At 42.7% G+C, this 25687-nt stretch overlaps 1 protein-coding gene across 1 annotated transcript in view; it reads left to right on the top strand.

Moving 5' to 3' along the window:
• Positions 1–16183, top strand: part of TMEM150C (transmembrane protein 150C) — a 334089-nt gene extending 317906 nt beyond the window's left edge. Inside the window, exon 9 of the mRNA XM_069742934.1 lies at positions 13196–16183. Coding sequence (XP_069599035.1) covers positions 13196–13413 — 218 coding nt within the window. The 3' untranslated portion in view covers positions 13414–16183. The remainder of the gene's footprint in view (positions 1–13195) is intronic.
• Positions 16184–25687: the final 9504 nt, after the last annotated feature.

Here is a 25687-nt window from a genome sequence, read left to right as displayed (position 1 = left end):
AAAACATCTGGGCCAAAATGGGGTGAATGCAGGTAAAAACTTGAAAACCACAATTATGCTAGAGAAGCAGAATGGAGTTGTCACAATATTAAGCCTAAACCTCATTGCCCAGAGGCAATATTGCAACAACAGAACATAGGACGCATATCAGAAGCTGAAAACTAGACATTTTTTTAAATTTCATTTGAAAGTAGTACCTCATTGAAAAATTGATGGCAGTCACACATCGCTAACAAAGTTTGGAGGTCATATCTATCATTGTGAGGCATCTCCTTTTCTGTAGCATCGCAAGCATGTCTTCGCTGAAGAGTTCAGGCGATGAACCGGCTGCATGCAGTCCAGACTTTTCACCAATAGAAAACATTAGGCATATTATGAATCAAAAAATTCAGCAAACACCCAGGACAGTTCAGTACTGTTGAGCCACCCCCCTAGTGTTCGAGTTTGGTTCGTCGAATTGGGGCGTGTTCGACGAATGTTGTCGAACTCCATTGAAACCAATGGAAGGCAAACACATATAAACACATAGAAAACACATAGAAAACACCTTAAGGGTATGTGCACACGATGCGGATTTTGCTGCGGATCCGCAGCGTTTCAGCAGCTGCGGGTCCACAGCAGTTTCCCATGCATTTACAGTACAATGTAAACCTATGGGAAACGAAAAACGCTGTGCACATGCTGCGGAAAAAAACGTGCGGAAACGCAGCAGTTTACATTCCGCAGCATGTCACTTCTTTCTGCGGTTTCCGCAGCAGTTTTACAGCTGCCCCTGTGGAAAACTGCAGTTGTAAAACCGCAGAAAAACCGAGGTAAATCCGCAATAAATCTGCAGCAAAAACACAGCGTTTTTGCCCCGCAGATTTATCAAAAGTGCTGCGGAAAAATCCGCAGTGGCCAAGAATACATGTGCACATAGCCTAAAACGTGTCCAAAAGCTGACAAACTGCTCAGAAGACACAACAAACACATGAAAAAGTCACAAGTACATATAGTCAAAGAAAAGAGGTGGAAGAGTAAGAGGAGGAGACACAGATATAAGCATGTCATGCCCTTCTAAAATCAAGAAAGGCTGGAGTAAAAGTGTAAACTCACTCTACCAACACCCAGACTTCTTGACAAAAAAAATAAAAAAAGAAATATCTTTAGGTAGAATGGCAGGTCCATTCAGAACACTTTCCTCAGAAGACGTAGTGATATCCCCATTGGGAGTCGTGCCAAAAAAGGAACCCAATACATTCAGACTAATCCACCATTTGTCATATCCAAGGGGCAGGTCAGTAAATGACAACATTGATGCGGAACCAAGTACAGGACTATATACTGTACCTCCTTTGACGAGGCAATCAGGCTAGTCAAGAAGTTGGGACGTGCACCCTAATGGCCAAAACAGACATTGAGGGGGCGTTCCGGTTGCTACCTGTGCCTCCTAATAGTGTCCGCCTATTGGGTTGCTTCTGTGAAGGAGCATACTACATAGATCGCTGTTTGCCCATGGGGTGCTCCATATCCTGCTCATTATTTGAGGCGTTTAGTTGCTTCCTCGAATGTGTCGTCATGGACGTTTCTAATGGGGCACATATTATCCATTACCTCAATGACTTCTTATGTCTGGACCCAAAAGGTTTGTGTGAATACATGCGGTAGTCCACCTGTGAGAAGGAGAGAGCTGGAGGGAGAGCGGACACCCCAGAGCCGAGGGGTTAGATTGAGAAAGGAAGAAGGCGGTGTAGCTTGCTTCATGGGTGGGGTACTCTGCTGTGTAGCAGACATTGCTACTAGGCCCAAAGTATTGCCTGGGCGAGATGCAGTTAAAAATTAGTAAATAGATAAACAGGCGGTGTAGCTTGCTTCATGGGTGGGGTACTCTAAGTAGCAGACACTGCTACTACGCCCAATGTATTTCCTGGGCTAGATGCAGTTAAAAATTAGTAATTGGATAAACAGGCAGTGTAGCTTGCTTTATGGGTGGGCTACTCTGCTGACTAGCAGACACTGAAGCTTTGGAGCAGACATCTGAATCCCAGGCCAAAGTATGAGTAAACAGCTCTGCAGACTCAACCATCTGTGTTACCCCAAGCCAGAGTGTATGTAGTTTCTAAAGGTTAAAAGGGGGGAGCGACCCAACCCACCTGGAATTGACTATGTCAATGTCATGTAAAACACAGTGAGGGGACTCCAAAAAGAGTCTCCATTTTTTCCAAAAATTGGGCCACAGACATTACTTAAGTGGCATCAATTTCCCCAGAGTTTCATAAAATGGTTGATGAGGTGATTTTCAAAAATCATCAAGCTTTTAGTCTCCCCAGGATGACACAGGGGTAGAAAAGTCCTTGCGGATCCAGGATTTGTTCATCTTGATGAACGTTAGTCTGTCTACATTCTCACTGGACAGCCGCGTGCACTTATCTGTCAGCACACCACCAGCAGCTCTGAACACACATTCAGAGAGAACACTGGCTGCAGGGCACGACAAGATCTCCAAGGCGTGAGTGGCAAGCTCAGGCCATTTTTCCAGATTGGAAGCCCAAAATGAGCAAGGGTCCAGTTCCACAGTCATGGCATCATTATTAACTTGGAGATACTCCTGTACCATCCTCTTTAGGCGTTGGCTATGCGTCAGACTTCTTGTCTCCTGTGGCCTTGCAAAGGATGGTCTAAAAAATTGTTGAAACGATTGGAAAAAATTGCTGCAGATACGATGTTACTGTTACGGTTTGAGTGATGACACGACAGTCCCACAGTTGGCAAGTTAGAACTCAGAGATTCACTACGTGCACCACTGGTGTTTTGTGGAAAAGCAGATGTAAGATTTTGTAACAGTCTCTGCTGATACTCTTGCATGCGTGAATCCCTTTCTATGGCAGGAATTATTTAGCCAAATTTACTTTTGCATCGGGGATCTAAGAGTGTGCCAACCCAGTAGTTGGCATTACTTCAGATTCTGACAATCCGAGGGTCTTGTTGCAGGTAGTGCAGCAAGAAGGCACTCATGTGTCTTGTGCATCCAGGAGGACCAAGTCCTTGTTGTCTTGGTGGTGGTGAGGTGAGAATCATGCTTCCTTCCTCTGCCCTCTCCCCCCAACCTAGCACAAAAGAAATTTGATCAAGGTCTCCGTCATCTGATGAGTCTTCAATGCCCAGCGCCAATTTGTCCACCACTTCTTCCTTGGCTGCTGCACCTTCTTCAACAGTTTGGCTGATACCATGCGTCCTTGGTAATCCCTCTCCCCCACCCTCCAATGCCAGCCGCCTTGGTGCTGCCGACCATCTGGACCTTGGAGATATATTCCCTTCCGCATATCACTCCTCCTGTTCCTCCTCCTCTTGTCCCACCACCTGACTCCGAATACTGTTTAAGGTGTGCTCCAGCATGTAAATGACCGGAATAGTCATGCTGATAATGGCATCGTCAGCACTAAACATCTTTGTCACCATTTCAAAACTGTGCAGAAGGGTGCATAGGTCCCTGATCTGAGACCACTCCTGCTGCGTGATTTGCCCCACCTCTGGATCTTGTTGGCCCAGGCTATATGTTATAACGTATTGCACCAGGGCTCATCGGTGCTGCCACAGTCGCTGCAACATGTGCAGCGTTGAATTCCACCGTGTGGGCACATCGCATATCAGCTGGTGAACTGGCAGGCCCAACGACTTCTGTAGAGATGTAAGTCGTTGAGCTGCTGGGTGCGAATGGCGGAAGTGAGCACACAGTTACCGTGCCATCTGAAGAAGCCCATCTAGTCCGTGATAGTGGGATAAAAATTGCTGGACAATCAGGTTCAAAACGTGAGCCATACAAGGCACGTGTGTGACATTGCCCCGGCGAAGGGCCGCACCCAGGTTTGCAGCATTGTCACACATGGCCTTCCCTGGCTGCAGGTTCAGTGGAGACAACCATTGATGGAAATAGGTCTCCAGAGCTCACCATAACTCCTCAGCTGTGTGACTCACATTTCCCAGACATTTCAAGGTAAACACCGCCTGATGCCATTGAGCCCTGGTGACAGCATAGTAAGGAGCTGTTCAGGATTCCTTCTGCGCAGTTAGAACGCGGGTGGCATTACCAGACAGGCTTTGGGTGCAGGTGGAGGACCGAGAGGAGGTTGAGGAGGCAGAAGCAATGCAGGTACTTGGGGATGGCAAGATGTGGACAGCTGCCCCTTCTCCTGCTATCACCATAGTTACTCAGTGCCCAGTTACTGACTTGTAACGCCCCTATCTGTTATGACCTGGTGGTTAGGAGCACCCGGCATGACCTGAAGTTAAACTCACGCAGGACAAGCTCTGGGATGTGGGAGCTCTGCTGACCGCAGGCCCTAATCCTATCACAACAACTAGAAATAGCTGTGGAGCGTTCCTGACTCTTCCTAGACGCCTCTTCACAGCCTAAGAGCTAGCTATCCCTAGAGATAGAAAATAAAGCCTACCTTGCCTCAGAGAACTTCCCCAAAGGAAAAGGCAGCCCCCCACATATATTGACTGTGAGTAAAGATGAAAGTCACAAATGCAGAAATGAAACAGGTTTCAGCAAAGGGAGGCCAGACTTACTAAACAGACAGAGGATAGGAAAGGTATATTTGCGGTCAGCACAAAAAACTACAAAAGACCATGCAGAGTGTGCAAAAAGACCTCCGCACCGACTCACGGTGCGGAGGTGCCACTCTGCATCCCAGAGCTTCCAGCTAGCAAGACAAAATCATGATAACCAGCTGGACAAGAAAACAATGAACAAATAATAACTATCAGGAACTTAGCTTCTGCTGGAGAAGACAGGTCACCAGAAAGATCCAAGAGCGAACTGAACCAATGCAAGAACATTGACAGCTGGCATGGAGTAACGATCTGAGTGGAGTTAAATAGAGCAGCCAACCAAAGGATAAACCACGTCACCTGTGTAAGAAACCTCAGAAGCAGCAGCTTCACTCACAGCCACCAGAGGGAGCCCATAGACAGAACTCGCCGAAGTACCATTCACGACCACAGGAGGGAGTTCAACAACAGAATTCACAACACCTATCCATGTCTACTCGTCCAAGTGTCTGTGGTGAAATGCACCCTGTCACACACAGAGTTTCTCAGGGAAGTGGTGATGTTGTGTGCGACATGCTGGTGTATGGCAGGCACAGCTGAGGGACTAAGGGCTGGCTGCCGTGCTTAGACGGGGTTGAGTAGGGTGTCCCCGGCAAACTGCTGGTTTGTGAGGTAGGTGCAGGCGGAGATATTATGTTGCCTTGATCAAAATGTGGTGGTCTCGATGTCGGAGAGTGCTCAACACCAGCAGGTGTTTCCACGTGCAAATGTCCTGACGACCTGCCAATCACACTGGCTGTTGCGGGTAAAGAGATGGAAGGTTTGCATCCAAAAACCATGTGTGACTGCTGTCACAGAGGATGAAGAGGCCATGGATGCACTTGATGGGGCAGACGGTGGTTGGCCCGGCCCACTAGGCCGCATTGTAGAACAGTGAGCTTCCCACTGCAACTTATGCCTCATATCCATGTGATGGTTCATGCACGAAGTACTCAAAATATTCATTTTTTGGCCTCTACTGAGATTTTGGTGACAAATCTTACAGACAACATGAGTTGGGTCATCCTTTGCGATCTGAAAAAATTCCCAGGCTATGCAAGGCTTAGAGCCCATGCGACCTGAAGAGCCACCACGACTTGTGCTCAGAAGCACATTTGTGGTTGAGGATGCAGTTGTTGAGGTGCTTCCAGTACTCCGTCTCTGTTCAGGAAGGCGCAACCTAACCTCATCGTCACTAGCATCCTCCTCCACCTCCTCTGCTGGCCTCATGGACTGGCGGACTGTGGGTTGACAGTAAGTGGGGTCTTCAAGCTCATCATCATCACCCTGTGTGTTCTCACACCCGTCGTCCTCAGAGCCAACCTCTTCCTACCCTGACCGAAAAGTCAAGTTTTCGTTCCAATCAGGTATCTCAGTCTCATCATCATCTTCCTCATTGTCTCCGCCAACAAGTTATAGTTTGGGAACGAGGGTCTACATTATGCTCAGAACCTTCTTCATCTGGGCCTGGATCAGACTCACAAAGATTCTGGGCATCAGTGCAGATCATTTCCTCGTCTGGATTCACAGAAGCTCTGGAGCAGACCTCTGATTCCCAGGCTATAGTATGAATAAACAGCTCTGCAGACTCAACCATCTGTGTTACCCCATACTCAGACGGGCGTCTGGAGACTTGGGAGCTGTGAGGAAGCAAGTGCGATTGGGGTGACACCTCTGAGGACTGGAGTATTTGTGATGTTGAAGTTGAGGTGGAGGAGAGCCCACTTGAAGGAGCACTTGATATCCATTCAAGCACCTGCTCTTTTTGTGCCTCATCTGGAATTTGTAGCGATGCTCGTAGCGATGGTCGTAAGAAAGGGATCATATCAGATTGTCCACGAAAAGAAGTAGTCATCTTACTTTGGCTGGAAGATGGTCTTTCTTCTGCAGATGTTACTGTTGCTTTACCACCTACTCCATGGACACAACCTTTTTTTCCCTTACCAACACGCCTATTCCCCGTTCCACCAGCAGCAGGCCTTTTGCCACTCATTTTGGTGCTTAACCAATTGGCAACTCTGTAGTTGTTGGCACAAAACACGATGGCTGGAAACCGAGCAGAGCTGAGTGGCCAAACTGTGGTACTAGCCCAAAACGATTTAACACAATTGTGTAGCCAAAGATGGGTTAGATGCAGTAAAAAATTATTAGATACACAGGCGGTGTAGCTAGCTTCAAAGGCGGGCTACTCCGCTGACATGCAGACACTGCTACTAAGCCCAAAATGATTTACTGGGTTAGATGCAGTAAAAAATTATTAGATACACAGGCGGTGTAGCTAGCTTCACAGGCGGGCTACTCCGCTGACATGCAGACACTGCTACTAAGCCCAAAACGATTTACTGGGTTAGATGCAGTAAAAAATTATTAGATACACAGGCGATGTAGCTAGCTTCACAGGCAGGCTACTCAGATGACTACCAGACAATGTTACTAGCCCAAAAGGATTGCCTGAGCTAGATTACACCAAATGCTGTGACAAACACTTGCACAGCACTGGCACAGACCTGCCTGGCAAAAAGTGCTATGAACTGCTGTAACCTACCCTGAAAAGGGCTGATATTACAACTAGTCCCGACTCCCTAAACCTATCTCTCTCTATCTAACTGCAAATTCACACTCTTAGGCCGGCGTCACACACAGCGTAAAACAATACGGTCCGTATATTACGGCCGTAATACGCTGAAAAGTCCCGAAAAAAGTGGTCCGTAGCTCCTCCGTAGGCAGGGTGTGTCAGCGTTTTTTGCGCATGGCATCCTCCGTATGTAATCCGTATGGCATCCGTACTGCGTGGTTTTCTCGCAGGCTAGCAAAACCAACATACCGCTATAGAAGTGATCCATGTGTCCCAAAAAGAAAATATATATATACTGTCTATATATATATATATATATATATATATATATATATATATATATATATATATGTGTGTCAGTAGACACATATATTAGAGAGAAAAGCCGGTAATTCAGTGCGGTGTACAGTAAAATCACACTGACAGCTTACAGTAGAATAGGTAGAATAAATGTGTACACATAGAATAGGTATATATATATATATATATGTCAGTGAGACACATATATGTATATATATTAATATTTATTCCAGCGCTAGACAGCTTGAAAGCCGGTAATTCAATTACCGGCTTTTTCCTTCTCCTTCCTAAAACCCGACATGATTTGAGACATGGTTTACATACAGTAAACCATGTCTTCTCTCCATTTTTTTTGCAGATTCCACACTACTAATGTCAGTAGTGTGTATCTGCAAAATTTGGCCGTTCTAGCTCTTAAAATAAAGGGTTAAATGGCGGAAAAAATTGGCGTGGGCTCCCGCGCAATTTTCTCCGCCAGAGTAGTAAAGCCAGTGACTGAGGGCAGATATTAATAGCCTGGAGAGGGTCCACGGTTATTGGCCCCCCCCTGGCTAAAAATATCTGCCCCCAGCCACCCCAGAAAAGGCACATCTGGAAGATGCGCCTATTCTGGCACTTGGCCACTCTCTTCCCATTCCCGTGGGAAAGCCAGGGAGCTTTCTAGGTAATTTCCCACGATCTATGAACAGCCAGCAGAGGGCGCCTCACCGCAAATGATGCTAAATATAGATCATTGATCTATTTTTAGCCTCATTCCCTGGGGTTTTGCAGCGAGGAGCAGCGTGCATTAGCACAGCTCCTTGCTGCAAAATGTTTTAACCCCTTCAGAAGGATTTACATCGTTGGACGTTACAGATCTGCGGAGGGTAAGTATATTGTTGGTTTATTATGTTTTTTTACTCACAGAACGAGGGTCTTCAGTGACTGGATTGGGCGTTGAATAAAATACTGCAACAACCATTGTTTTTATTTCATTAAAATAATTTTAAATAATGTGTTTGTGTTTTATTTAACCCTTTACTAGTATTGGATTAATAATGGATAGGTGTCATAATTGACGCCTCTCCATTATTAATTAGGCTTAATGTCACCTTACAATAGCAAGGTGGCATTAACCCTTCATTACCCCATATCCCACCGCTACACGGGAATGGGAAGAGAGTGGCCAAGTGCCAGAATAGGCGCATCTTCCAGATGTGCCTTTTCTGGGGTGGCTGGGGGCAGATATTTTTAGCCAGGGGGGGGCCAATAACCGTGGACCCTCTCCAGGCTATTAATATCTGCCCTCAGTCACTGGCTTTACTACTCTGGCGGAGAAAATTGCGCGGGAGCCCACGCCAATTTTTTCCGCCATTTAACCCTTTATTTTAAGAGCTAGAACGGCCAAATTTTGCAGATACACACTACTGACATTAGTAGTGTGGAATCTGCAAAAAAAATGGAGAGAAGACATGGTTTACTGTATGTAAACCATGTCTCAAATCATGTCGGGTTTTAGGAAGGAGAAGGAAAAAGCCGGTAATTGAATTACCGGCTTTCAAGCTGTCTAGCGCTGGAATAAATATTAATATATATACATATATGTGTCTCACTGACATATATATATATATACCTATTCTATGTGTACACATTTATTCTACCTATTCTACTGTAAGCTGTCAGTGTGATTTTACTGTACACCGCTCTGAATTACCGGCTTTTCTCTCTAACAGCGCTGCGTATTTCTCGCAAGTCACACTGCTTGTCCGTGTGTAATCCGTATTTTTCACGCTTCCATAGACTTTCATTGGCGTATTTCTTGCGCAGTACGGTGACAAACGCAGCATGCTGCGATTTTGTACGGCCGTAGAAAGCCGTATAATACTGATCAGTAAAATACGGCAAATAGGAGCAGGGGCATAGAGAATAATTGTGCCGTATTTTTTGCGAGTTTTACGGACGTCGATTCTGCGCTCTTACGTCCGTAAAACTCGCATGTGTGACGGCGGCCTTATACTGTATAGCAGCCACAGCAGCAGCGGTGCCATCTAACACTAAGCTGCAGCAGTGAGGAAATGGTGGTGATGGGGAAAATGGATGGTTCTTATAGGGCAAAGACATGTGACATACACAGCCAATGACACATGCCCTTGCTTGTGTGCATCACACGTGTGTGTGCACTGCTGATAGGCTGAGAGACTGCACCGCCCCACTGTAAATACAGGAAGGAAAAAAAATGGAGATCGGCATTATTTCAACACATATCTGTCCCCTGCCCCCCCCCCCTTCCCGCACACTATACACTGAAACAGTCCATTAACATTGATAAACAGTTTTAATGTTAAAATCCAGTTAGGCTTTTGGTGAACGAACAGTTATGGAACAGAAACTCGGACAGCTGAATTTTAAGCAAATTGTTCGAGTTCGTCGATCGACTCGAACACCGCCTAAAACAGCTCAAATTTGAAATTGGCGAACAGTTCGACTCAAACACCGCTCATCTCTACTGTTCAGTAGCTAGAATCCAACGCCAGACAAGAATGGGAAAATATAACTGCAGCAGTTGGTCTCCTTACTTCCCAGACATGCACAGTGTAATGCTGGTAGGTGTGGACCCACTATGCCACGGTCCGGGCTTACCCTGGTGGAGCATGACTAAGTGTCTACCGGATCTTCAGTAGAGCCTTTGGTGGCGAGGATAGGCTGGACTGCCGGTAGATACTAGGTATCAGTCCAGGGCAGTTGCCGGGAAGGCAGCAGCTTACCCGAGGGTCAGAGGTGCAGTTACGAGGTACAGAAGGGCAAAGACAAAGATGACAATCCAAGGTCATCGCAGGCAACACAGATTTTATACATGTAGCCGAGGTCAGGAGCAGAGAGGTCAGTCAGGATGGTTAAACAAGCCGGGTCGATAACAGAAGACAAAATGCATAAGCGGGTGCTAGCAGGCTAGGAGCCAACGTACGGGCAAAGAGTGATGGGAGGAGCTTCCTAATACAGACCATGCTGGCACGGGATAAGCCAGGGAACCTAATCTTAGGATACAGCAAGTTTAAATTCCTGCAGAGACCGGCTATGCCCCCTAAAGCTAAATTGAAACCAAATGTAGATGCAGCAGTACTGGTGAGTTCTGCGAGGAGCAAGCTCGGCGAGGCGGCCTGACACAAGGTGAAGCTGCATGGTGAGTAGGGTGGCGCTGAGAAGGCATGCGAATTACCACCGTGACACACTGACTGTTGTAGGAGATGCTACACAATGGTAGACATGGCATGAGTTGCTGCCATCAATTTCTAAGTGAGTTCCATGTGTAATTTTCACCTTCTGATCTGTGACTATGTTTTGTTGTGGATAAAATATGTAATGATTTCCAAATCATAACATTCTTGTTTTCTTTACATTTTACACAGAGTCCCAACTTTTTTGGTATTATGATTGTTTCATCTTGTAATGCATTTGGTTTCATGACTGAGTGACCGAAATACCTTTCCTTACTGGTGTCTTATTTGATAGAGCGGATATTAACCAATACAACAAATTTCCAGGTATTTTGTGGTAACATCTTTTCTCACCTACATATTATTACTATTGGAGCATTTAGCTGCCCATGTGCCATTTTTGTTATCATAGCTACAAAGTATGAAAAAAGTGCATTGTAGTTGAATTAGTTTTCAGTAATAATTTACAGATTTTTAAGGCTGTGTTCCCATGTTGCGTTTTCTATGCGTTTCTACTGCATTTTTTGCCGCAGCAGAAACGCATTAAAACGCTTAAAAACCGCATTCCCATGCAATCCTACGGGATTCCGCAGTTGCTGTGCCCATGTTGCGGATTTTCCAGCTGCAGAATCGCATCGAGGTAAAATCCGCAGCATTTTCATTATTTCTGCGGAATCACGGTGATTTTGCAGACATAGGATTGCATTGAAATGCTCACTTTACGCATGTGACTATGCCCACCATGCGTAAAGTGAGCGCTTCATGTGCGGATGGTACCCAGGGTCTGCAGGAGAGGAGACTCTCGTTCAGGCACTGGGAACCATATTTCTGTTAAAAAAAAAGAATTAAAATAAAAAATAAGGATATACTTACCATCTTATGGCCCCGGAGTCCTCCTGCCTCTCAGTGGTGCATGAGGCGGCTTCCGTTCCCAGGGGTGCATTGCGCGAAGGACCTGGGATAAAGTCGCGGTCACGCGACCGTGACGTCACAAAAGGTCCTTCACGCAAAGCTTCCCTGGGAACGGAATGTACCGGGAGAGCCACTGAGGAGATTGGGGGCTGTCGGAGGGTGAGAATAACCATATTTTTTATTTTTTTATTATTTTTAACATTCTGTCTTTTACATAGGCAGCATCAATAGTAAAAAGTTGGTCACCCTTGTCAAGCACTATGCTTGCCAAGTGTGACCAACCTGTCAATCACTTTTCCAAGTGATGCTTCAAATCGCCCGGAAAACACAAGCATTCTGCAAGCTAAAAATGCTTGCAAAACGCTTGTGTTTTGCAGTATATTGCATGCAAATTCTGCATGCGTTTTACCCGCGGCAAGGAGTTGCGGAAATACTGCGGACATTTCTGCAGCATTTCTACAATGAGGTGCCAAAATAAGGCAGAGGCTACATGGCAATGTGTGGAGTGTCAGCAATTTTCACGTGACCTAAAACATCTGTGCAACTTGCCTTCACGTATCTATTTTACCTGTCACCAGGTTTTCCCAATATAAACTAGGATCACCACCTAGTATAGCAAGATGTATATAAGTCCCAAACCCCTCTGCATAGCCCAAAAAATACCTTTTATAATTCCCCCACCCCCCCATACGACACTGTGGGGATGATGTAGAATGTGTCATCCACATGAAATGAGACAAGAGAGGAGGCACCAAAGCAAATCCAAGGTCACTCATCGGACCAGATCATGCCATATGGGGGATTATAAAATGTATTTTTGGGGCTTTGCAAAGGGAATTTGGGTCCTGTATGCATCTTGCTACTCTGCTGTAAAAGAGGCTTTAAAGTTGGTGGCCATAGTTTATATTGGGAAAACCCTGTGACAGGTTCCCTTTATTAATAATAATAATAATTTTTATTTCTATAGCGCCAGCATATTCCACAGAATTTTACATTTTAGAGGGGACTTGTGCATACAATAGACATTACAGAATAACACATAACTCAATAGATAATGAGGACTGAGGGCCCTGCTTGTACGCTTACAATCTATGAGGAAATAGGGGAGACACGAAAGGTAAATGGTAAAGTGCATGGATTGTACGGTCCATCCATCAAATTAATAAATACGGTATTTATATCCATTTAAAGTTACAAAAAAATTGTTAAAAAGGCTACATTACAGGTGTCACATGCACGTTACAGTCACATGTGACTTGAAGTAAAGTCTGTGTCTGAGTATCGTGTTACAGAAAATCCAACACATTTGAAAACATTTCCATCTCGTTCGTAAGTCACAATGTGCCGCCGTAGGAAATCCATAGACGCCATGTCATAATGCAACACAACAATCTCAATGTCGTATGACACATATCGCCATGTAGACATAGCGTAAAACAGATTACAGAAGACTAGTTTTTTTATATACAGGTGATACTGGTGATAACCCACAGCATTACAATGAACTTTCTTATATTTTGCAACTCACAAACTTCAATTGATTTTATTATATTGACTAATACAATCTTGCATGAGCCAACCATTTTTTCTAAGAATTCTATCTTTTTAATTTTTTGATTTCCTTGACATCAAGTTTGTCCAGATTTTATCTTCGAATGGAAAAAACTTAATATCTACGCACCAAGAGTACAATGGGTCCTTGTCATGTGTTTCATAACCTTTTTTGGCACGTTGGCCGTGGAGTTCAGACACTGCAGGTTTGAAATAATTTGTGTTGAGAACCAGCAGCACCAAGAAATCTTAAACAGCATGTCTGAAAACATGTCTGATATCTCTGAGTATCAAACAGACCAATTGTAATGTGAACCAACAAGACTATGTAAAGGACAAGGAGAATATGAACTGAAGTGTTATTTCTCCAACTGAAATAACCTAGGACTGCAAAAGACAAATCATTTTTTTTTAAAACATCAGTGTTACTTCTATGAGTTTTTTCGAGACCATTATGTTTAGAGCTTGGAACAGCAATTTGATTCAACAGTAGTCTGGAAATGTGAAAATAATCCAACAGCAAGGTTGGAAAAATAATTCTTACAGAAAGTATCATCCCTGCGAAAAAAGCTGTTATGAAACCTGTACAAACTTCGCCTGGTGCCAAATGTATCCGACCCCTCTCCACCATTCTTAGTCTGGTGTCTTGATGGTCAATGAGTGCAGCCATCCAGGTGACCACAGACTTCTCACTGCCATATTACATTACGGCACTAGTGTATCACTATTATATTGCACTGTAGACACCCTATGATGATATTGAGGCTAATTTGCTACTTAACAATAGCAGTACTTGATTATGGTGCAACTATTGGCTGTGATTGTGAGAGTAAATTTGGCTGGTAATTATGTGCGCAATTAAGACCTCAGCCCACGTAGGAGGGACACTATTATTTTAACTTTGCGATATCCCTCCTATCTATCCACTCCTATAAATAATATATGTAATATAAATGTTGGGCCCTCATCTTAAACTAGTGCAGATACAAAGTTGTGAACTTGTTGCGGATCCAATCAATGGCTAAATTTGAGCCTTTTGGCTCCAATGCAAAATTTTCAACATGCCCTCAAACTATCTTTAACACATTTTGTATTTTCATATGGACTAAAGGAACTCTTTTGGCCTCCCTAAGCTCTGGAACCTTTTAGACCTCACTTGGCACCAGAATCCAGCTCCTTCTGCCACCCCTGCAAGAATTATAGTTATATCACTAGATCTAATCAGAATTTGATCAGGATGTGGAAAATTGACAGCTTTGAATTTCACTGGTTGATATCAAGTCAGTATTTTTTATAAATTAGGCCCAATATGTGGAAATAGATTAACAATTTACCTGCACAAGATCACAAATATCAATCAATTAGCAATAACAATTGGTTTAACAAAATGTATTACAGGAAAAGATTTCCTAGTTTTTTGGGGAAATGCATTTTCTAGAATTTTTATTATTAGTGATCACATGCATATATGTTCTGTACATTTACATTATTGAAGCTTAGTGCAATGTCATCTCCATGACTCCAGGGCCAGTAATTGAGTCAGCCGTGTATTATTTACCTATCTATATATATTAGTAGGTAGTAGTGATGAGCGAGTATACTCGTTGCTCCGGTTTTCCCGAGAACGCTTGAGTGGTCTCCGAATATTTGTAACTGCTCGGAGATTTAGTTTTTGTTGATGCAACTGCATGATTTACAGCTGCTAGCTAACCTGAGTATATGTGGGGGTTTCCTGGTTGCTAGGGAATCCCCACATGTAATCAGGCTGTCTATCAGCTGTAAATCATGCAGCTGAGGCAACAAAAACTACATTTCCGAGCAGTTACAAATACTCAGAGACCACCCGAGTAATGAATATACTTGCTCATCACTAGTAGGTAGCCTTATACAGCTAAGCCAGTGCCACAATGGTGAAAATGTACAACTGCATTTAGAATTCTAAAGGTATGTGCGCACAGTGTTTTTTGAGGAATTGTTTGGCGTGGGTAAATTAAAAAAAATTAACCACCTGAAAAATGACAAAAAAAAAATCACTATTAATTTTCATTGGAAAACCACTATGCTGGTCATATGTTCAATCTTTTGAGGCTTATTTTTCCACTTCAGGTTGTAAAAAACACCCGGTGAGGGTATGTGCACACAGCATCTTTATAATATAGAGTTTTTTAAGACAAAAATGGTAAACGCCAATGTTTACTTTACAGATTTGTCTTCATTTTTTCACTATACTTTCGAGTATACAACTCTTGCAAAAATTAAGAGACCACTACAAAATGTTCAGTTTGTCTGATTTTTCTCTTTGTATGTATATTTTTCAGTAAAATGTAAATTGTTCTTTTATTGTATAAACGTCTAACAACATGTCTCCAAATTTCCAAGCAATAAATTTAGTATTTTTTTCCTGAAAAATGGTCAAAATTAAAAAAAACAGTGCTTTCAGACCTCAAATAATGCAAATAAAACAAGTTCATAATCATTTAGAAAAAAACAATGCTAATGTTGTAACTTGGGAAGAATTCAGAAATCAATATTTTGTTGTATAACCATGATTTTTACTCACATCTTTCATGCGTTTTGGCATGCTTTCCACCAGTCTTTCACACTGCTTTTGGTGCAAAAAATGTAAGCAGTTCTTCTTTGTTTGCTGGCTTGTGACTATCCATCATCCTCCTGATTACATTCCAGAGGTTTTCAATGGGGTTCAGATCTGGGGATTGGGCTGCCCATGACAGGGTTTTGATGTGGTGGTCTCTTAATTTTTGCCAGAGCTGTATATAGCTACGGTTTCCAAACAAAGGCTCCCAAAGAATGAACATGTCACTTCTTTTAAGCACTTCAAGGTTTTCAAACTCTCAGATGGTTAAAAGCAGTGATGAATATGCGGCTCCACCTCCCATAGGGGTGGAGCCACATATTCATCAATGTAATGTGCGGCACCACGTGACCGCTCATACAGGAAGAGCTGCGACGCTGAGAGGATGGGAGCGCCGAGGGAGCCGGGTAAGTATTTTAATGCCAGCGGGCGGGCGCACAGGGGGAGGGAGGGGGGAGATTACCGGGAACTTTATTTTAAATACACAAAAAAAAAACAATGATTTTTCATTCATTCTCTCCAGCGAACGCTGCTGGGAAGAAGGAATGAATTCTGGATTCAGCACCCAAAGCAGGGGACAGCGCTTAACGCTAGCGCTGTCTCCTGCACAGTGCGTGTGGTACCCAGTCGGCACACGGACGGCACACGGCTGCCGCACGTGTGCCACACTGATGTGCCAGGTAAGCACACGGACACGGATAACTCCGGTACCGATTTTTCCGGTACCGGAATTATCTGGACGTGTGGGACAGGCCTTAGACACTAAAGTAATTATACGCTCTAACTTTATCCATTCCTCATCATCACTAGTGTCATTGTAGAATCCTGCATAGAAATATTCAACGTAACATTATGTGGTATTGTTTGAGTATATTATATATATATATATATACTGTATGTATATATATATATATATTGAATCGGAAGTGGCTCAGGACAGGACTTCTCTGTTATAGCAGTAAAGGCATCAGCTGGAGTCTTGTTAAGGGACATGGCACTGGAAAAAATTAACTAAGGTTTGGGAGGCTTTATTGTGCCATGTCTTCAGTTCCTCGAGGTTTTACCTGCTTTGACTTTAAAGAGGTTGTCCACTAATCGGACACAGCCATCTGATTCCCTATGCTAACCCCTACCCAGTAAAATAATAACAGTTAGGCCAGGTTCACATATCCAGTATTAGGCCGGTGTCACACTTGTGAGTGCAATGCGAGAAACTCGGGCAAGTCTCTCACATCAATACCTGCTGCCGGCATTCGTGACTGGAGTGTTCAGCTGTATAGAAATTCATGCAGCCGCACACTCCGGTCCCGAGTGCCAGCGGCAGTGCTGCGTATTGATGTGAGAGACTTGTGCTTGTTTTTCTCATTGAACTCGCAAGTGTGACCCCGGCTTTAAGTACACACTAGGCGTTTTTGCAGCATTTTTTTATGCAAATTTTAGCTGCGTTTTACAGTACCACCAAAGCCTAGGAAGGATATTTCAGAAATCTCATGCACACACATTGTCTTTTTATCATCAGTATTTTGTGCTTTGCATGTTTTTTGCACAATGGAGCATGTCACTTCTTTCAGTGTTTTTCCAGCATTTTTCACCCATTGAAATGAATGGGTGGTGAAAAAACGCTTAAAAAATGCACCAAAAATGCCTGTATCGGGTTTTGCTGTGTTTTTGTGCCAAAATCTGATTCTATGGAATAGGACTTTTTTTTTAACACTAAGCTTTATCAGCATGCACAAGAGACAAATCTTGTATGCCAAAGCCGCAGCAAAAACGCACAAAGAACACAATAGAAACCAAGGAAAGCATGCTGAAAAAAACTTGTGAACTTACCCTTTGGTCAGTATTTTACCTCAGTACCTGTAAGCCAAAACCAGGAGTGGGTGATAAATACAGAAGTGGTGACATGTTTCCATTATACTTTTCCACTGACTGTTCCACGCCTGGTTTTGGCTTACAAATACTGATGTAAAGTACGGACCAAATACTGAACATTTGAAAGTGGCCTTATACTCACCTCTGGTGCTGATGCAGTTCCAGCTTTGTCAGTACTAGCTCTCCTGGGAAAACGTGACTTGATAATATGTTACCAATTAATATGGCTTTTATTCTTGTAATCATATTTCTAAGTTCCAGTAATGCCAATAGTAATTAGTAATATAGTAATAATCATAGTAATAATAGTAATGCCAATTAGTAATACACAATAGTATGAGTATCTGCTCTAAGCTGCATGCAGCGGGTCTAAGGCTGCCACCACACTATCAGTATTCGGTCAGTATTTTACCTCAGTATCTGTAAGCCAAAACCAGGAGTGGGTGATAAATACAGAAGTGGTGACGTGTTTCTATTATACTTTTCCTCTAATTATTCCACTCCTGGTTTTGGCTTACAAATACTGATGTAAAATACTGACCAAATACTGCTAGTGTTACGGCAGCCTTACGCATAACATTTGCTGTATTTGAAGGAAATACGGTTTTTTTCAATCAAAGCTGTTTTCACTGCAAAGGTGATTCTAGTCATGTGAATTCAGAAAAAAAAGCCTTTTTTCAATCTCAAAAAATCTGTTAGTTTTTGCGACAAAATCCCAGTTTAACTTGCACTACACTTGTCAATTTATCTACTTTTCCAAGTATGTGAAACAGGCCAAAAAATATCACAAAACCTATGTCACATGGTCTGTATCATATAGTATAGTTTCGTTCATACTACTATGTGTTTACGAATGTAGCATTTTTCTGATTTTTTTTTTTTTTAAATCGTCAGTATAGCACTTCTAGGACCTTATTCACAGAATAAACAATTCATCAATTGGTTTCCAAGAAAGGAAATCAATGGATTGTTTAACACAGAAGAAATTTGACATCCAAATCAAATTCTTAAAGGAATTTTCCAGTTCCCGAAAATCCCTCTCTCCCTGCTGCAGTTTGTTTAAAAAAACAAAAAACAATCTGTCCTGTACTTACTCTCTCCAGGTCCAGCATGGAGTCACTGTTATTGTCTGCAAATGGCAGCACTGAAGACAATGCCAGACACCGGGAGTAATGACGGAGAGTCAGTATGGATTGGGGTCTGTGAATAAAGCACAGTTTGTTTTTTTAAACTGCAGTCGAGAACAGGGACTTTTTCGAAAACCATTGGTTCTTTGTTGTTTTTTTTTTTACCAAAACAATACAGAAATAGGAGTAACAGCATTTTGACCCATTGCAGAATAAAAGCAAATAGCTGGATTTGGATGGTATCACTACACTTTTATGCTGGATTATAGTATTGGCGATAAGCGGTCAACTCTACTTAGGCAGACGCGCATCAATATAATTAGGACATTTGGTGCTGTCGCACATGCCTTTTATTGTCAATGAATAATTTTGTGGTATAACTGTGCCACTAAACACTACTTGTACAGCTTAGATATTATGGTTTTCACACTAACTTCAATTATCCATATGGCAGCTTTAACAAAGAAGATATTTTCTATGAACATACTGTATATTTGCATTAACTATAGAGAAGTGCTAAAGGTATATATTCTGTGTAAACTTAAAGCTCTACAATACATATCCAGGCAGCTAAATGTTACATGTTTATGCTCATTTTAGTATTCTGCAAGATATTTTTTTTATTTTTTTTGTACATGATAAGAAAAATCTATGAATCTATTAAAAAGTAGCTATAAGGTGTAACTCTGTATGATGACTATAGCGTTTACTAATTTTTTCCTTATAGGAAAAAATTAGTTTAGGAAGTTAAAATGATATTGGTCTTCTTGTTTCCTACAACAAAATTAAATCTACTGCTTTTTGCCATTTTAGGAGCACCTCTGATTTCCGCATCGGATGCCTGAAACCTTGTAGATATCATACACATGTACTATTAATTACAGTATGATAGGACACATACAGGATATCGGCCTCTGCAATTGACGTACCCAGTGTGCACCATGTTTATTCATGTCCTATGCGGAAATAGGAACCACTGCACAGCCTTAAAGGAAATCTGTCAGCAGGTTTTGCCACCTCATGTGAGAACAGCCTGATGTAAGTAAAGAGAAGATTAATCCAACGATGTATTGTAGTTTACTGGGTGCAGCTGTTCTGACATAATCAGAGTTTTAGATTTAGCATGAAGCAGAGCAGAGGAAGCTAACCCTGCCCACACAAGGCTCTGTGTATGCAATGTCCATAGACCGTGAGCTGCCTATCACAAGAGGGGGTTTTTCAGACTAGCTTGCACACTCTACTGTGTTCCAGCAATGATAATCTACTGGTGCTAAAGCAATAACTGCAAACAAACAAAACCACAGAGCTTGATAAGAGAGAAAAGGATGAAATCTGTATTTTAACTTTTACCTCATCCTGTCTTCAAATTACATAGCAAAACCTGCTGACAGATTCCCTTTAAGGGGAGGCCTAAAAACTAATATTAGGACAACCAGTTAAACATTCACATAATGTCACTATAAAATGAATGAGTTTTAGGGTTCATGCACCTTATCTATCATGTGACACCACTCTCACAAGACCTCTTGAAAGACCACACTCACAAGACCTCTTCTAAATAAGTGACCTGCTATCAAAATAACTTTAGGTTTACACCTGAATATTAATAAATACCTTAACAACTGGGTATCTAATACTAGAAAAGCTGAATGGACACCCCTAGCTGGAAACACCCAGTGGTAACTTGTTAACTAACAAACAGGGCCACAAATGAGGTAACAGAACTTATGGAGCCTCAAATGCAAAAATGGCATAACAGGAAGGGGCTGCCTGATGAATAGTAAATTTTAGTAATATACTATTTCAATAGTTATTTAATAAGTGAATTATATGTCAGTAGGGAAATCGGAACAATATAGAATGATCAAACAGGAAATATACTGTAGAAGTATACGGCACTCTCTGGTTGTAGATTAGGTGCTCAAGAAGGGTTCCAAGCCGTTGTCAAGCAAGTAAGAAACTTGGCACTCACATTGCAGTGAATTAAACAATTTATTTTAGTGGAAAACCAAATAGTTGTTAACGTTTCAGTTCTAAAGTTGGACCTTCTTCAGAAGTGATTGCCGTATCGTGAGTTCTTATGATCTGGCAAGTGCAGTGCTGTTAGCAATGCGACATGCACAACTATTTGGATTGACACTTAAATAAATTGTTTTATTCACTGAAATTTGAGTGCCAAGCTCCTTACTTGCTAAACATATAGTTACGCGTATCTGATAAATTCAGATTTTTAAAATTCAGAATTTAACTCTTCCCTTACGTTCAGAATTACAGTTCTATTTTTTCAGTATTTTTCTAAGAATTGGTTATTGTTATCTGTCCAGCTTCAGAAATGCTTCTCCAGTTATACATCAGGAGCTGAAAACAAAACTTGATGAAAAAACTGTTAATGCACCACTCCAGCATATATTTTTATTGCACCGCTATAGTGGTGCTTTAAATATAATTCCCTTGCCCCCTGTCTCACACTCACCTGCTGCATTTATACTTTTCCATCGTTGCTTTCTTTGGTGTCCAGCAAAAAGTAACCTGCCGGCTTCTCCAGTGCTTCATGGAGCGAGCAAGAGGTCACTTTTCAATACATCACTATAAGAGCCTTGTTCTGGCTCTCACAGACTTGCATTGAGCTCTTGTGATGTAACTTCTGACTTTCAGCCAGTCGGAAGTTACTGGCACAAGATGGTGCCGAGGGCCAGATCGGCGTTGGTAAAAGATGAAGCAGCCAGAAGGTGCGTATATTTGACCAGCAGTGGGGAGATTACATTTAAAGTTCCACTTCAGTGCTGAAAAAAAATGCTGCAGTGGTGTTTTAGCAATTTATCCAGACCTGTTTCTATCACTGGTTACAGCAATGAATTAAATACCTCAAATTACACAGATCAGATCATTATGAACTTAAGCACCCATCACTTATATACTGTACATTAAATTGGATATAACTGGATATATTTTGCTTAGATAGGAAGTCTGAATATAAGGAATAAATTAGATGGAAGTCAACACATCATTTCAGGGTGAATGAGCTTAGATCTTCTAAAGTAAAGCAGGTTTAAACACAATGGGTCCGAATCATCAAGTATTCTAGCCCAAAAATACTATATGGAAATTCAAAAAAATGTTTCCGCAACTCAAGGTTACACTAAAATATTGTGACATTTTGTGTTGTCATGCCATTTTCACCCGGCTCATTGGGCGGAGCTGAAATGGGGCGACCATCGCTCATTAAATTCATGACGATCGAAGTCTTTCACTACACCACAAATCTTAGTTCAGCGGGTCTTGGAGTAGGGTCTGTGGTGAGGTGCACATTAAAACCAGCTGTCCTGATTCATGAGGAGGCGTATGCTTCTTCATGAATCAGAAGCATTTGACTCCAGTACACCTCCAGTTCAAGACTGGCGTAAATAATATCGGTCTTGATTAATTGGGCCCGATATGTTAGTTTTATTTAATAAAACAAATGTGTCAGCTGCACAACCCCTTAAACTTATCATAAGCAAACAAAAATTCACCACCTTTTCTCATTCTGTCATCTAAATTATGCATTTCTCAGAGAAGTATCAGAGAAACAGCATAATTGCAGAGTTAAGTGAAAAGGTGCTCCAAATATATTTAAGAAAGAATACAAATATTTGCTGAAGAGATGAGAGATCCTTTTTAAGTGTCAATTTTCTAATTTTGCAAATTCTGTTTCTGTTTGGCTTTTGATGACTTCTATGTGTAGAGATATTGTATGGGTCTCTAGATACCTGAACAACTAATCTAACTTTTTCTAAATAATTAGTATTTTTAGGAAGGTGACATTGTGGGAGTCATAATGGTTGTCACCAGCTTTGAGGATAAAATAACAAAAAAAACTTCAACTTAAGGGGAATGTGTCATCAAAAAATGACCTATTGTTTAAATTAGGCTTTTGTATTGAAGGGAATCTGTCACTAGGTTTTTGCTATATAATCTGAGAGCACCGTAATGAAGGAGCAAAAAGTATTAAGTTACTTACCGGTAACTGCATTTTTCGGAGGCCCATGACAGCACCACGAGAGAGGGGGAACAGCAAACCTACAGATACAAAAAGGGCAGCACCTCTCCCACGTATCAGTTGTATTTCAGAGCCTGAGAGGACTACCGCGGTTAATGGCACACATATGTAAACAATATATACATTTATATACAAAACGTATTGTTTTAGCTGTAAAATAATTATCACACATGAAACTTTTTATAAGTGGAAGTGCAGCCCCCAAGTGAAAGGGAGGGAACCAAGGGTGCTGTCATGGGCCTCCGAAAAATGCCATTACCGGTAAGTAACTTAATGCTTTATTGAGACTCCCATGACAGCACCACGAGAGAATTACAGAGATGTAAGCTACCTTAAGGGGGACCAGAGTCTGCAGCACCCTTAACCCAAAGGTGAAATCTGAGGAGAACCCCAAGTCCAACCGATAGTGTCTAAAAAAGGTGGAAGGGGATGACCATGTGGCCACCTTACATATCTGGTCGATTGACACTCCCGATCTTTCCACCCAGGATGATACCATGGCCTGGGTGGAATGCACCCTCAGATTCTGTGGTGCCGGACCCCCACCTGTTGTATAAGCCACAGAGATAGCCTCCCTAATCCATTTGGCTAGCATGCATTTTGATACTCTAAGCCCTTTCCTAGGATCTTGGAAGGATAAAAATAATGCATTATCCTTTTTCCAAGCAATGGTAGCTGAGATATATTCTAGAAGGCATCTTCTAACATCTAATGTATGGAGTTTCTCTTCCTTAGGTTTAGAAGGGTTAGGGAGAAAGGATGGCCGGACTATCTCTTGCGACCTGTGGAAGTGGGATGCTACTTTAGGCAAGTAGGCTGGGTCCAGCTTTAGGACTACCCTGGCCTGTAAGAAAAGAACTCTGTATAAGGGGGAAGTCTGGAAAGTGCCTGGATATCTCCTACTCTACGAGCAAATGTTATTGCTACCAAGAAAGCATTTTAATTGAAGCTGACTGCAGGGGTTCAAAGACGGGCCATTCATAGCTGAAAGGACTAGGTTGAGATTCCATGGCATGCTTTTTTTTTGGAAGGGTCTAGCTCTACCAGCTGCTTTAAGAAACCTAGAAATCCAATAGTTATTGGCAATATTACAAGAGAACTGGGTACCAAGGGCTGAGACCTGCACTTTTAGTGTACTCGTGGAAAGACTTAACTTCAAACCCTTCTGAAGGAATTCTAGAATCTGTTGTATCAGAACCCCCTGATAATAAATTCCGAAGAGGCCAGGAACTGCCTCCAGGTTCTAGCATAGATTTTTGTTGTAATTTGTTTTCTACTCTTCAGAAGGGTATCAACTAAATTTTGGGAGAAGCCTCTATCATTCAACAATGACCTCTCAAACTCCAAATAAAGTCCCATCACTTGTGGATGGTTGATCGGCCTCTGGCAGAGCAGATCCGGAAGGTCTGGAAGTACCCAGGGATTGCATACCGACATAGTCCTGAGCCACATGAACCGGGTCCTCCTGGGCCAAAATGGGACAATAGTATGACTGTTGCCTGGTCTTCCCTGATTTTCCTCACAACCAGAGGTAACAGGGTTAATGGTGGGAATGCTTAAGCCGAAGCATTTTATCAAGAAGGCGTCCACTACCAGAGGATTCTCCCTGGGATTCAGGGAACAGAATTTTCTCACTTTTCAGTTTTTTTCTGGTGGCAAAGAGGTCCACCTTTGGTTGACCCCATTTGCGGAAAATCTGGTTGTAGATGTCCATGTTCAGAAACCACTCTCCCTGCCTTAGAGTATTGCAGCTCAAAAAGTCTGCTTTTATGTTTTCTTTTCCTCTGATATGAAGCGCTGTCAAAGATTGAAAATGTTTTTCGGCTGTTTGAAATAGGCAATCTACTACTTGCATCAGAGCTTTGGAACGTGTTCCACCTTGGTGATAGACATAGGCCACTGCCACCTGGTTGTCCAAAAGGTTCTTGACATGGTGACCCTGTAGATATATGAGGAGTTTTTTTAACCGATAATTCAATTGCCAACAACTCTCTCTGGTTGGATGAGGCTCCCACGATGTCACCCATATGAGCCCTCCACCCCGAGAGGCTAGCATCCGTGGTTATTACACGAGTTAAGGTACCTTCACACTGAGCGACGCTGCAGCGATACCGACAACGATGTCAATCGCTGCAGCGTCGCTGTTTGGTCGCTGGGCCGCGCTTAGTAACCCGATGTTTACCCTGGTTACCAGCGTAAAAGTACAAAAAAACAAACACTACATACTTACATTCTGTGTCTGTCCCCCGGCGTTCTGCTTCTCTGCGCTGTGTAAGCACAGCGGCCGGAAAGCACAGCGGTGACGTCACCGCTGTGCTTTCCGGCTGGCCGGCGCTCACAGCCAGTGCAGGAAAGCACAGCGCCGGGGACAGACAGCAGGAATGTAAGTATGTAGTGTTTGGTTTTTTATCTTTTACACTGGTAACCAGGGTAAACATCGGGTTATTAAGCGCGGCCCTGCGCTTAGTAACCCGATGTTTACCCTGGTTACCAGTGAAGACATCGCTGAATCTGCGTCACACACGCCGATTCAGCGATGTCTGCAAGGAGTCCTGCGACGAAACAAAGTTCTGGACTTTCTGCAGCGACCAACGACATCACAGCAGGATCGTGATCGCTGCTGTCTGTCAAACTGAACGATATCGCTAGCCAGGACGCTGCAACGTCACGGATCGCTGGCGATATCGTTCAGTGTGAAGGTACCTTTATGTGTGTTACCCAGGGAACTCCTGAGAATAAGTTGTCCTTGCTCAGCCACCATCTAATAGATGTAAGGGTTAATGGCCTCAATGATATCTGACCCTGCAGGGAAACCCCCAAGGATCTATTGATAACTAGGATGTCTCTGTAAGGGTCTAGTGTGAAACTGAGCCCACCTGAAAGCTAGGATACATGACGTCAGGGACCCTAATAGGGTCATGGCCTGTCTGAGGGTCTGTTGATTGCCCTTAA

The sequence above is a fragment of the Ranitomeya imitator genome, chromosome 1 (assembly GCF_032444005.1).
Source record: "Ranitomeya imitator isolate aRanImi1 chromosome 1, aRanImi1.pri, whole genome shotgun sequence".
Taxonomy (NCBI): Eukaryota; Metazoa; Chordata; class Amphibia; order Anura; family Dendrobatidae; genus Ranitomeya; species Ranitomeya imitator.
This window is presented reverse-complemented; position numbering and strand designations above follow the sequence as displayed.